Here is a 15,056-nt window from a genome sequence, read left to right as displayed (position 1 = left end):
GGAAGAGTTAGTGCTGCAAGGGGTTCTGGGTATTTGTTCTGTTGTGTTTATGTTGTGTTACGGTGCGGATGTTCTCCCAAAATGTGTTTGTCATTCTTGTTTGGTGTGGGTTCACAGTGTGGCGCATATTTGTAACAGTGTTAAAGTTGTTTACACGTCTACCCTCAGTGTGGCCTGTATGGCTGTTGACTAAGTATGCATTGCATTCACTTGTGTGTGTGAAAAGCCATAGATATTATGTGATTGGGCCGGCACACAAAGGCAGTGCCTTTAAGGTTTATTGGCGCTCTGTACTTCTCCCTACGTCCGTGTACACAGCGGCGTTTTAAAAAGTCATAAATTTGACTTTTTGAAACCGATACCGATAGTGTCCGATATTACATTTCAAAGCATTTATCGGCCGATAATATCGGCGGTCCGATATTATCGGACATCTCTCGTTCCGATGTTTATAAAAAATAAAAATAAAAGGACACATACTGGTAAAAAAACAAACAATATACGGTATGTCAAAATGCCAAATATCCGCACCGATAATTGGTCAATCTCTACTTGGAACATTCTGAATTGTGGCATCTATAAAAATAATAATCAGAGGCAATGACACACACACACACACACACACACACACACACACACACACACACACACACACACACACACACACACACACACACACACACACACACACACACACACACAGTCAAGATATTACTGCATGGCCACAAGCCACTTGCACTTGGGCGGCCTCCCAGACACATTTGGTTCTGGTTGGTGTGGTTCATCCAGTTTCTTACGTGAATGCTAGTGTAGACATATGTGATTACATGAATGCCTTTGGGGGAATCTTGTTCATTTTTTAAAACCAGCATTAGCATTGAAATATATACCGAATCAACTTTAAACTCCTTTTATTTGTTTTTAAATGTCTAAACAACCTCGCGCCAACATATCTCTCCGACCTCCTTCAGTCTTACTGCCCCACCCGATCCCTAAGATCAGCCGATCAGCTGCTACTGACGGTCCCTGACACAAGGCTGAAGCTTAGAGGTGACAGAGCTTTCGCCGCTGCTGCTCCCAAGCTCTGGAACGACCTACCTCTGAGTGTTAGACAAGCCTCCTCTCTTCCTGTTTTTAGATCTCTTAAAAACATACTTTTATTCCATGGCTTTTAACACTGAGTGATATCCATCCTGCAATGGCGTCCCATAATACACCTGCTGTGAACCTGTTTTTACGTTTTATTTATTTTATTTCATTTATTAATTTTTTATCGTGTTCTGTTTGTGTTGTGTTGTGTTTGCTCGGTACTCGTATTATCTTTTAACCTGCCCATTGGACAGCACTTTGGCTACCCCTGTGGTAAATTTTAAATGTGCTTTATAAATAAAGTTGATTTGATTTGAAATGATGGCATGCATGCATTTAGTGGCCACAACATTAGGCACACCTGCACAATCTCATGAGATCCAATATGAGATGTGTATAACAATATATTTGCCCTTAAAAGGATACGCATACATACTAAACTGAGAGGTATTCATGAAACAATGTTTATTATTGTGCTTGTAGCATGCAGTAGTGGTGTAATGTGCAACTGTAAACAAAATATTAGGAACACCACTGCAGTAGGATACTACAAAGAGTACAAATTACTTATTTTCCAGCGGCGCCATTCAAACAGAACATGAGCATGGTTTTATTATCTGAAATCTGGTTCCATTTGTGCTCTAAAAGTGCTTTTCTCCTCCTGACTCAGTCCTATGAGGATCTGGTGCAGCGCTTGGAGCCGGTCATCATGGAGCTGGAGAGGCAGGAGAACGTTCTGGTCATCTGTCACCAGGCCGTCATGCGCTGCCTGCTTGCCTACTTCCTGGACAAAACAGCAGGTGAGTCTCTGCAGGGTTTTCCCAAGGACCGAAATGTATCTGTGGTGTTGCACGGAGCAAACTAAATGGCGTCATCGTGTATTTTGCATAATTGGCCGTGAGGCTAAACTCAGTGTTTTGTGTGTTGTCGGGTAAAATAAAGCTTTTTGATTTGTGTCATTAGAAATAATAATATTGAAGTATGATACTTGTGTCAGGTTCAAACACTAATGACATATATTAAACAGACAAGAATCATGCAGAGACAGAGTTAAATTTTGCTCAATGAGAAGAGACGTAATTGGGCTGTACACTTAGTTACAGTTCCAACCTACGCTCTAAGGTACAGTCCCACGTGCTCCTCTATTTATTTGGGAGGTCCCTGGTTACATCACTGAGGCTGCTTCTGAAGGAAGGGGGGTAATTTCAGCAGCCCCAGTTAGACACAATATATGATTACTCGTGAAATGGAAATGTGCTGACACACGTGACATCGCCCCGTCCCTGCTTTGTCTGCGTCAAGGCACTCGATGTTCGCCCTTGGCAGTCAGCAGGCCGAGTCTGGACACAAACGCTGATACGAGACGACTCGCAATCTTGGATTGCAAGTTGTCCCTTTGCACAGATAGAAAAGTACAACTTCAGCACAATTGATAATAACTATGGCAACGGCCTTTAAGCATAAGAGTTGTGTGATAATTTATACATAATTATTCTAACATTTACATAATTATTCTAACAACTTGTTATCTAAAAGCACACAAGGTTGGTCTTGTATTTTAGTGAAGTTGCTTACTAAAGGTAAACATGATAGGCTATAGGCTAATTAGGGGTGTAACGGTATGTGTATTTGTATTGAACCGTTTTGGTATAGGGGTGTCGATTCGGTTCGGCGGTGTACCGAACGAGTTTCCACACGGACATATTAAGTAGCGTAACGCACGTTGTGTAAACAATGCACACCGAGGCACAACACAGGGCATGCTAGCAGCTAACTGGCTACGATAGACTGACCATACGTCCTCTTTTCACCGGACATGTCCTCTTTTGCGGAGCTGTCAGGGCGGAGTTTCTTAAATACCTCAAATGTCCGGCATTTTGAGTTAGGGTTGTGTGTATTTTCAATGTACGTTCAAGGTTAAGAAGGGGTTAAAAACAAAACAAATTGTGCGCGCAGCAGCATTGGTGAGGGAGGGGCAGAGACAGAGAGAGTGAGAGAGTTATGATAAACGTGCATGCGTCGCCAGGCTCTGCTTTTTATCCATAGATTTATCACATTTATTTTTTTATTATCTATAGCATGGATGTCAAAAGTGTGCCCCGGAAGCCATTTGCGGCCCACAGCTAATGTTTTAAAGGCCCACGGCACATTCTAAAAATACTATTAAAATAAACAAAAATATAACAAAAGTGAAATAAAAAAGCTTAAAGGTTAAATGTAATTTAGAAAAAGTTGCAATGTTGACTAATAAAACAAAGCTGTTTTTTTTTCTTTCAAACTGTCAATGCTCAAAACAATATTGAATCCAAATCAATGTTATTATGAATTATTGACCTATCCAAGGTTCCGATTACTTCACATCAAATATTCCACTAAGAAAAATATTTTTGGTGGAAGATTTAGCAAATTTGGTAAATAAATAACCCAAAAATTTATATTTTGTTGTTTTCTTACTGTACCGAAAATGAACCGAACCGTGACCTCTAAACCGAGGTACGTACCGAACCGAAATTTTTGTGTACCGTTACACCCCTAAGGCTACTAGTTACTGCTAGCAGCTACACAACAGCTAAGCACATAGTAGCACATAAGATGGTCATACGTAATAAATGTCCGTAATTAAGCGATATTGCAGTCTAAAACACAGTTGTCAATATAAAATAATTATAGTTGCATAATACTCATAGGTATAAGTCTCTAAGGCTGAATTGTATTAGTAAGTCGCTAGTAACAAACGTGTCCGCATCTTTCAGCGTTAATCTTACCACTAGTTGTCGCCAAAACAAAAAGCTACACAGACAGTCCCCTAATGTGTTTGAGCAAGGCAAACACGCCAAATGTAAACAAAAAAGACGGAAGTAAAAAATGCAATTATAGCAGGCAAACACTTATATTTTAATATAATGTACGGGAGAAAAAAAGCAGCATGCGTAGCTGCACTATTGACTGACTGAACTAGTTAGAGACTTGACAATATGATGTGATTGTTCATCAGAAGAGCTGCCCTACCTGATGTGCCCGCTGCACACGGTCCTCAAGCTGACTCCCGTAGCTTACGGTAGGAAGCGCTCATCTCTGCCCATGAACCCTGACAACAAGCATTCCTCTCACCCGGCCAACCTTGTGTCCCCAGGATGTAAGGTGGAGTCCATCAGCCTCAATGTGGACGCTGTCAACACGCACAGAAAGAAGCCCGAGGTGCGTATTTTCACATCCATCCTCGCGTCCAGTGGCCTCAGGCTCCGAACATCATGGCGCAATATTCAATTTGTCTTATAGTAGACGTGCTTTTGTACCAAAGCCAACCTCACACCCGCTTCACACTTGAGCAAACACACAAATAACTTGCACAAGTTCAAGTATTACGATAAATTACATGCACCCCATTTGGTTTTGGAAATAGGCTCGACAAATGACCATTTTGGGGGACGGCGTGGCGCTGGTTGGGAGTGTGGCTGTGCCAGCAACCTGAGGGTTCCTGGTTCAATCCCCTCCTTCTACCAACCTCGTCACGCCCGTTGTGTCCTTGAGCAAGACAAGACCCTTGCTCCTGATGGGTCGTGGTTAGGGCCTTGTATGGCAACTCCCGCCATCAGTGTGTGTGTGTGAATGTGGAAATAGTGTCAAAGCGCTTTGAGTACCGTATTTTCCGCACTATAAGGCGCACCAGATTATAATGCGCACCTTCAATGAATGGCCTATTTTAAAACTTTGTTCATATATAAGGCGCACCGCATTATAAGGCGCATAGAATAGACGCTACAGTAGAGGCTGGGGTTGCGAGACCCGTTGTGGCTCAATATTGGTCCATATATAAGGCGCACCGGATTATAAGGCGCACTGTCAGCTTTTGAGAAAATTGGAGGTTTTTAGGTGCGCCTTATAGTGCGGAAAATACGGTACCTTGAAGGTAGAAAAAGCGCTACACAAGTATAACCCATTTTAAATAGCTACCTAATAGACACATCGGATCATATTGAATTGAATTATATTTATATAGCGCTTTTCTCTAGTGACTCAAAAGCGCTTTTACATAGTGAAACCCAATATCTAAATTACATTTAAACCAGTGTGGGTGGCACTGGGAGCAGGTGGGTAAAGTGTCTTGCCCAAGGACACAACGGCGGAAGCGGGGCTCGAACCTGGAACCCTCAAGTTGCTGACACGTCCACGTCTACCAACCGAGCTATACCGCCCCGAATGGCCCATTCATTTTCAATGGGTAGGAAATTCCAGGAACACTGAATTTTGAGAAAAGGGGAAACATATTTTGCATTGGATATATTGGAAGGGTTTTGATAGGTCGGAATCCGGTTTAAAAACGGCGCAAAATTTTGAGAATTTTGGGTATTGTAAAACTATGAATACATCCAACTATTTGAATGGGAATTTTCTGGAAATTTGGTAATACCGTGAATGTTTGAAAACATTGATAGAAGTACAATTGTTCTAGATGATATGAATGGGTCGGTGTTGGAATTTTTGGAATCGGTTGAAGAATGTTGACATAGTAATAAGTTTAAATGGAGAATGAGTATTTCGGAATTCCTGAAATTTCGGGAAAGGGGGAATTTGTTGGAAAAAAAATAAGAGCATTTTTTGTTCCAACTAAGAAAAGAGTTTTGAAGGTGGACCGCTCAAAAACGGTTGAAATATCTAGATTGTAAAAACTTTCCAGCAAGAGGTAAAAATGGGGCTTGTATATATATATATATATATATATATATATATATATATATATATATATATATATATATATATATATATATATATATATATATATATATATATATATATATATATATACAGTGGGGCAAAAAAGTATTTAGTCAGCCACCCATTGATTGTCAATGGGTGGCTGACTAAATACATATATATTTTATAAATGTTTATTTACATACTTTAATTGTTTCCAAACGGTGTCTGTAACACAGCAGTAAAACGGCTGAGTAAACAAAACAGAAGTCATGGTCATGGACCCACAAGCTGCTCTCCAATCAGCTAAACAGACTCAATAACTCCACGGCGACGTTTTAGTGAATTTACAATACAACAATACAAACAGAATGCCATCGTAAGTTATTAATGCTAACAGGCACTTGTAAACGCGTTAGCTCATTCGCTAAAGCTAACAAAGCTGGCTTGATTACATTAAAACAGCACATCGAAATGACACCTCCGCTCCAAACAGGCTAACCTCCTCCAACCTCCGAGGACAAAGCTACGAACTATGGGAGACTTGGCTGCCGCTCCCAGTCTGTGGAACGCTCTCCCTGACCACCTGAGGGCACCGCAGACTGTGGATGCTTTTAAAAAAGGCTTAAAACCCCTTCTTTAAAAAAATAAATAAAATAAAAAGCCTTTTTATAGATATATGCATACTAGTTATAGCTATTAGGCTGTTCTAGTTTTTATTTTTATTATATTTTTATTATTATTATTATTATTTTTAATACACTGTAGCACTGTAGCACTTTGAGGTTGTTTGCTCAATGTAAAGTGCTTTTTACAAATAAAATCTATTATTATTATTATTATTATATGCTTGAAAACACTCCTACACGCATCACACGTGATGGTTTCGTAACCACAAATTGTTTGAGTTACTTTGTCAAACTTACAAACGTTGTTCGTAGTGATGAACGAAGAACCTGAACTTAGAATTTGTCTGTTTTTACAAAGCCAATAAACTTTAAGCTCTTCCGGTTCAGCATTCTCATGTCGGCAGTTCGCCATTTAGAGTGTTTCCTCAAACCCGCCGCATTGGTGAAATCCGCAACTGCCACAACACATTAATTTAGGGCACGTTGTTCGGAGTGATGAATGAAGAACCCGAACGTAGAATTTGTCTGTGTTTTTACAAAGCCAATAAACTTTAAGCTCTTCTGGTTGAGCATTCTCACGTCGGCAGTTTGCCATTTAGAGTGTTTCCTCAAACCGCCGCATTGGTGAAATCCGCAACTGCCACAACACATTAATTTAGGGCACGTTGTTCAGAGTGATGAATGAAGAACCCGAACGTAGAATTTGTCTGTGTTTTTACAAAGCCAATAAACTTTAAGCTCTTCCGGTTGAGCATTCTCATGTCGGCAGTTTGCCATTTAGAGTGTTTCCTCAAACCCGCCGCATTGGTGAAATCCGCAACTGCCACAACACATTAATTTAGGGCACGTTGTTCGTAGTGATGAATGAAGAACCTGAACGTAGAATTTGTCTGTTTTTACAAAGCCAATAAACTTTAAGCTCTTCAGGTTCAGCATTCTCATGTCGGCAGTTTGCCATTTAGAGTGTTTCCTCACACCGCCGCATTGGTGAAATCCGCAACTGCCACAACACATGAATTTAGGGGCGACACGGCGTGGTGGGTAGAGGTTCGTGCGGGTTCGCTCTCCCGCCTCTTGCCATCCAAATCACTGCCGTTGTGTCTTTGGGCGGGACACTTCACCCTTTGCCCCCAGTGCCGCTCAAACTGGTGAATGAATGATAGGTGGTGGCCGGAGGCTGTGGCTACAAATGTAGCTTACCACCACCAGGTGTGAATGTGGAGTGAATGAATGATGTTCTCTGTGAAGCGCTTTTTGAGTGTCAAGAAAAGCGCTATATAAATCGGAATCCATTATAACCCTTTTGAGCAGGACCGCTGTGGACGGTTATACCTCGGTACAAGAAGTACGTTACATTTCCAACCCGCAGTGAGAAAACATGTCCAAAAGATGGCGCCATAGCACAAAAAAAAATTTCAGCGTCTGGGTGTGACATGAAAATGATTTGCTGAATACAAAACGAGAAAAATCCATAAATTAGTTGCACCATTTTATAAGACGCTTGGTTCAAAGCGTTGGAAAATAGGGTAATTATAATTGATTTGACTTGACGCTGATTTAACGACATTCCTACCTAGTAAGAGTTATATATTATTGTTTGCCAGGCAAATATCTGGTGAGTTTCCCACCTTGTTGTGACCCCTCCCCCTCTGCTTTGTCGTCACGGAACAGAACGTAGAGGTGTCTCGGATGTCCGAGGAGGCTTTGCTAACAGTGCCAGCCCACCAATGAGGCCTCACTCTGTAAGCCTCCTCTCATTGCACACTCTGTAACCCTCCTGACGCACACCTTTCCTCTCATTGCACTCCTCTCTCACACGTCATGATGCTGACTGGAATCCAGTTCATTTTTCATTGTTTTCAATAATATCTTCTCCCATTTTTGGAGAATAAATGGTGAAGGTTTATTTTTTTTTGTTTTTGACCGGAAGCCGAACAGCCAAATGTGAAGCAATGGTATAAATACTGTAGTACTGCGAGTAATGACGTTTTTGTGTGTAGTTTGTTCTCATCAAGCCACTTAATAGTGTAGGAGCTACGACACTTTAGTTTTGCTACATTGCACAACTTTTGTTTGCCTTCAAATGTTCCCCCTCTGCTACTATTGTGTTGTTTGCTACTAAATGTTGTCAGCTGTCTTTTACGCCCACGATGAAGGAATATTTCTGTTGACTGTTTCTAAATAAACTTGACTTTAACCCGCCACTTGTTTTTAAGCACACTCTGGTCAAAGTCATTTTGTGCACGTCACTCCACATTCTACTTTGTTCTTGTGGACTATCTCAAGTATTACTTTGCCTTCTACCACATTTTATGATCCTGCTGCATGCTTCCACCACTTGGGCACAGTCCATGTCTGCCTGGTCCACCACAGCTTTTGTATCATGATACAACACTTAATCCTTGGCACTTTTCTGACTCTGTGGATTACTTTTGATTTGAGTTGGCAGTCATCAATTACTGTCAGGAAGAGGAATCGCAAATACGACACTTTTTCCCTTCATGATTGATCATCAACTAGAGAGAGTTCACTGTTCATTTTGTGGATTATTTTAAGTCTTATGAAAAATATCTTATGCACATGGAAGAGCTATCAAAATAATTGCATGACACATTTTCCAATCCCGTTTGGTGATCTACTAGAGAGTTCACTGTTCATTTTGTGGATTATTTTAAGTCTTTAAAAAAAATTCTTAAGCACATGGCTGAAAGACCTATCAATATAATTGCATGACACATTTTGCCTTCACGTTTGGTCATCTACTAGAGAGTTCACTGTTTGGTGGATTATTTTAAGTCTTTTAAAAAATATCTTAAGCACATGGCTGAAAGAGCTATCAAAATAATTGCATGACACATTTTGCCTTTACGTTTGGTCGTCCATGAGAGAGAGTTCACTATTTTGTGGATTATTTTAAGTATTTTGAAAAATATCTTAAGCACATGGTTGAAAGAGCTATCAAAATAATTGCATGATACATTTTGCCTTTACGTTTGGTCATCTACTAGAGAGTTCACTGTTTGGTGGATTATTTTAAGTCTTTAAAAAAATATCTTAAGCACATGGCTGAAGGAGCTATCAAAATAATTGCATGACACATTTTGCCTTCAGGTTTGGTCGTCCATGAGAGAGAGTTCACTATTTTGTGGATTATTTTAAGTATTTTGAAAAATATCTTAAGCACATGGTTGAAAGCGCTACCAAAATAATTGCATGATACATTTTGCATTCACATTTGGTCGTCCACTAGAGTGAGTTCATTGTTCATTTTGTGGATTATTTTAAGTCTCTTAAGCACATGGCTGAAAGAGCTATCAAAATAATTGTATGACACATTTTCCCTTTACATTTGGTTGTCAATGAGAGAGCATTCACTGTTTTTTTTGTGGATTATTTTAAGTATTTAGAAAAATATCTTAAGCACATGGCTGAAAGAGCTATCCAAATAATTGCATGATACATTTTGCGTTCACATTTGGTCATCTACTAGAGAGTTTACTGTTTATTTTGTGGATTATTTTAAGTCTTTTGAAAAATATCTTAAGCACATGGCTGAAAGAGCTATCAAAATAATTGTATGACACATTTTGCCTTAACGTTTGGTCATCTACTAGAGAGTTCACGGTTTTGTGGATTATTTTAAGTCTTTTAAAAAATCTTAAGCACATGGCTGAAAGAGCTATTTTGTGGATTATTTTAAGTCTTTTAAAACATCTTAAACACATGGCTGAAAGAGCTATCAAAATAATTGCATGACACATTTTGCCTTCACGTTTGGTCGTCCATGAGAGAGAGCGTTCACTGTTCATTTTGTGGATTACTTTAAGTATTTTGAAAAATATCTTATGCACATGGCTGAAATAGCTATCAAAATAATTGCATGACACATTTTGCCTTCACGTTTGGTCATCTACTAGAGAGTTCACTGTTCATTTTGTGGATTACTTTAAGTATTTTGAAAAATATCTTAAGCACATGGCTGAAATAGCTATCAAAATAATTGCATGACACATTTTGCCTTCACGTTTGGTCGTCTACTAGAGAGTTCACTGTTTGGTGGATTATTTTAAGTCTTTTAAAAAATATCTTACGCACATGGCTGAAAGAGTTATCAAAATAATTGCATAACACATTTTGCCTTTACGTTTGGTCGTCCATGAGAGAGCGTTCACTATTTTGTGGATTATTTTAAGTATTTAAAGAAAACATCTTAAGCAATTGGCTGAAAGAGCTACCAAAATAATTGCATGACACATTTTGCCTTTACGTTTGGTCGTCCATGAGAGAGAGTTCACTATTTTGTGGATTATTTTAAGTATTTTGAAAAATATCTTAAGCACATGGTTGAAAGAGCTATCAAAATAATTGCATGATACATTTTGCCTTCACATTTGGCCGTCCACCACAGAAAGTTCAATGTTCATTTTGTGGATTATTTTAAGTCTTTTGAAAAATATCTTAAGCACATGGTTGAAAAAGCTATCAAAATAATTGCATGACACGTTTTCCCCTTTACATTTAGTCACCAATGAGAGAGCGTTCACTATTTTGTGGATTATTTTAAGTCTTTTGAAAAAATATCTTAAGCACGTGGCTGAAAAAGCTATCAAAATAATTGCATGACACATTTTCCCTTCACAATTGGTCCTCCATGAGAGAGTTCACTGTTTTGTGAATTATTTTAAGTCTTTTGAAAAATATTTTATGCACATGGTTGAAAGAGCTACCAAAATAAACTACCAAAGTATGCTAAACTACCAAAGTATGCTAAACTACTAAACTACCAAAGTATGCTAAACTACCAAAGTATGCTAAACTTTACCAATGAGAGAGCGTTCACTATTTTGTGGATTATTTTAAGTCTTTTGAAAAAATATCTTAAGCACGTGGCTGAAAAAGAGAGAGAGTTCACTGTTTTGTGGATTATTTTAAGTCTTTTGAAAAATATTTTATGCACATGGTTGAAAGAGCTACCAAAATAAACTACCAAAGTATGCTAAACTACCAAAGTATGCTAAACTACCAAAGTATGCTAAACTACTAAACTACCAAAGAATGCTAAACTACTAAACTACCAAAGTATGCTAAACTTTACCAATGAGAGAGCGTTCACTATTTTGTGGATTGTTTTAAGTCTTTTGAACAAATATCTTAAGCACGTGGCTGAAAAAGCTATCAAAATAATTGCATGACACATTTTGCCTTCACAATTGGTCCTCCATGAGAAAGAGTTCACTATTTTGTGGATTGTTTCAAGTCTTTTGAACAAATATCTTAAGCATGTGGCTGAAAAAGCTATAAAAATAATTGTATGACACATTTTGCCTTCATAATTGGTCCTCCATGAGAGAGAGTTCACTGTTTTGTGGATTATTTTAAGTCTTTTGAAAAATATTTTATGCACATGGTTGAAAGAGCTACCAAAATAAACTACCAAAGTATGCTAAACTACCAAAGTATACTAAACTACCAAAGTGTGCTAAACTACTAAACTACCAAAGTATGCTAAACTCCCAAGTATGCTAAACTTTACCAATGAGCGAGCGTTCACTATTTTGTGGATTGTTTTAAGTCTTTTGAAAAAATATCTTAAGCACGTGGCTGAAAAAGCTATCAAAATAATTGCATGACACATTTTGCCTTCACAATTGGTCCTCCATGAGAGACTTCACTGTTTTGTGGATTATTTTAAGTCTTTTGAAAAATATTTCATGCACATGGTTGAAAGAGCTACCAAAAAAAACTACCAAAGTATGCTAAACTACTAAACTACCAAAGTATGCTAAACTACTAAAGCATGCTAAACTACTAAAGTATGCTAAACTACCAAAGTATGCTAAACCACTAAACTACCAAAGTATGCTAAACCACTAAACTACCAAAGCATGCTAAATTACTAAACTACCAAAGTATGTTAAACTACTAAACTACCAAAGTATGCTAAATTACTAAACTACCAAAGTATGCTAAACTACCAAAGTATGTTGCCTTCACATTTGGCAGTCCACCACAGAAAGTTCACTGTTCAGTTTGTGGATTATTTAAAGTCTTTTGAAAAATATCTTGAGCACATGGTTGAAAAAGCTATCAAAATAATTGCATGACACATTTTGCCTTCACAATTGGTCCTCCATGAGAGAGAGTTCACAGTTTTGTGAATTATTTTAAGTCTTTTGAAAAATATATTTTATGCACATGGTTGAAAGAGCTACCAAAATAAACTACCAAAGTATGCTAAACTACTAAACTACCAAAGTATGCTAAACTACCAAAGTATACTAAACTACTAAAGTATGTTAAACTACTAAACTACCAAAGTATACTAAACTACCAAATATGCTAAACCACTAAACTACCAAAGCATGCTAAATTACTAAACTACCAAAGTATGCTAAACTACCAAAGTATGCTAAATTACTAAACTACCAAAGTACGCTAAACTACCAAAGTATGTTGAAATACTAAACTACCAAAGTATGCTAAACCACTAAACTGCCAAAGTATGCTAAATTGCTAAACTACCAAAGTATGCTAAATTACTAAACTACCAAAGTATGCTAAACTACCAAAGTACGCTAAACCACTAAACTACCAAAGTATGCTAAACTACCAAAGTATGTAAACATACTAAACTGTCAAAGTATACTAAACTACCAAAGTACGCTAAACTACCAAAGTATGCTAAACTACCAAAGTACGCTAAACTACCAAAGTATGCTAAACTACCAAAGTATGTTAAAATACTAAACTACCAAAGTATCCTAAACCATTAAACTACCAAAGTATGCTAAATTACTAAACTACCAAAGTATGCTAAACTACCAAAGTATGCTAAATTACTAAACTACCAAAGTATGCTAAACTACCAACGTACGCTAAACTACTAAACTACTAAACTACCAAAGTATGCTAAACCACCAAAGTACACTAAACTACCAAAGTATGCTAAACCACCAAAGTATGCTAAACTACCAAAGTATGTTAAAATACTAAACTGCCAAAGTATGCTAAACCACTAAACTACCAAATTATGCTAAATTACTAAACTACCAAAGTATGCCAAACTATTAAACTACCAAAGCATGCTAAATTACTAAACTGCCAAAGTATGCTAAACTACCAAAGTATGTTAAAATACTAAACTGCCAAAGTATGCTAAACCACTAAACTACCAAAGTATGCTAAATTACTAAACTACCAAAGTATGCCAAACTATTAAACTACCAAAGCATGCTAAATTACTAAACTGCCAAAGTATGCTAAACTACCAAAGTACGCTAAACTACTAAACTACCAAAGTATGCTAAATTACCAAAGTATGTTAAAATGCTAAACTACCAAAGTATGCTAAACTACCAAAGTATGCTAAACTACCAAAGTACGCTAAACTACCAAAGTAGATAGATAGATAGATAGTACTTTATTGATCTATCTATCTACTTTGGTAGTTTAGCATACTTTGGTAGTTTAGGGGGGCTAAACTACCAAAGTAGATAGATAGATATATAGTACTTTATTGATCTATCTATCTATCTATCTATCTATCTATCTATCTATCTATCTATCTACTTTGGTAGTTTAGCGTACTTTAGTAGTTTAGCATACTTTGGTAGTTTAGTATTTTACACCTGAACCATGAATTTCCCAGTGTGTCATTGTTTGTAGCGTAAAGTTCATGAAAGACCAACAAAAGAAATGGTATCATCAAACTCCTGCTTGAGAGAAGTTGTGATCTTCCTGTCACATGACCATGGAGAGGAGAGCTCTGACACTCATGTGTTGCTCTTTCTAGAAGGTCAACATCCATCGAACAAGCCAAGACGCCCTGCAGACCGTGCCTGCTCACCTCTGACCCCCTCAGTGACACCCCCAACCTGTCCTCCTGGCGGGCACCTTGTGTTGGCAGCCATGTGACGCACAGTCAAGTCATGTGACACCATTAGAGATGATGTTTGATAAGAAATTATCGAATTCGAGCCTATTATCGAATCCTCTTATCGAACCGATTCCTTATCGATTTTCTTATCGAGTCCAGATAAGTTGTTGTATATGGGAAAAAACACACAATATTTGGTTTAACAAAAGCTCACTTTTATTATATAAGAAAAAAATAAAATCTAATAAATAAATAAATATTGACTGTTACCCCCCTAAAAAATAAAAAATAAATATTGACTGTTGTTACCCAAAGTATATTAAGTGGGATTTTTCAGAAAAACAGATATATACAGTAACACAAAAACAAGCTGTCTCTGTGATCACTATAGGTGTATAAATAATAATATAGTGTTAAATAAAATCAGTCCCTTGGGCACAAAACTGCAAATAATACAGCTCTCCAAAAAGTGCACTTCTGCTGCTATTGGAACATAACTGTTTGTTATGATGCTTTGACATTTTTGCACTTTATTTCTTTATTGAAAGAAAATTCTATGAAGAGAAAAGTTGTTTGCAAATGTGGTTACAATGCTAAAAAATGAAAAGTTAAAGCTAAAAAAAGAAATACACTTTAATGAGTTAAAATCTTTCTTTATAGGGGGAAAGATGTGATGTTATGAGCTAGGGAAAATAACAACTACACTACCCAGCATGCAGCGGGAGTGACGAGCATGCACACACACACACACATATGTTTTTTTCCTA

General features: G+C 37.7%; 1 protein-coding gene across 3 annotated transcripts in view; it reads left to right on the top strand.

Moving 5' to 3' along the window:
- pfkfb4a (6-phosphofructo-2-kinase/fructose-2,6-biphosphatase 4a) overlaps positions 1-14,280 on the top strand; it is a 29,457-nt gene extending 15,177 nt beyond the window's left edge. For 2 of the 3 annotated variants that reach the window (XM_062044677.1, XM_062044687.1), the window contains exons 11-14: positions 1,760-1,889; positions 4,085-4,147; positions 4,223-4,287; positions 8,085-8,615. In XM_062044677.1, coding sequence (XP_061900661.1) covers positions 1,760-1,889; positions 4,085-4,147; positions 4,223-4,287; positions 8,085-8,144 — 318 coding nt within the window. In that variant the 3' untranslated portion in view covers positions 8,145-8,615. Of the gene's footprint in view, positions 1-1,759; positions 1,890-4,084; positions 4,148-4,222; positions 4,288-8,084; positions 8,616-14,205 lie in introns of those variants that run through there. The other variant, XM_062044696.1, reaches the window with a different exon arrangement.
- The last annotated feature ends 776 nt before the right edge of the window (positions 14,281-15,056 follow it).

This window comes from Entelurus aequoreus, linkage group LG01 (assembly GCF_033978785.1).
Source record: "Entelurus aequoreus isolate RoL-2023_Sb linkage group LG01, RoL_Eaeq_v1.1, whole genome shotgun sequence".
NCBI classification, from domain to species: domain Eukaryota; kingdom Metazoa; phylum Chordata; class Actinopteri; order Syngnathiformes; family Syngnathidae; genus Entelurus; species Entelurus aequoreus.
The sequence above is the reverse complement of the archived record's forward strand: the minus strand, read 5'-3'. Positions and strand labels throughout refer to the sequence as shown.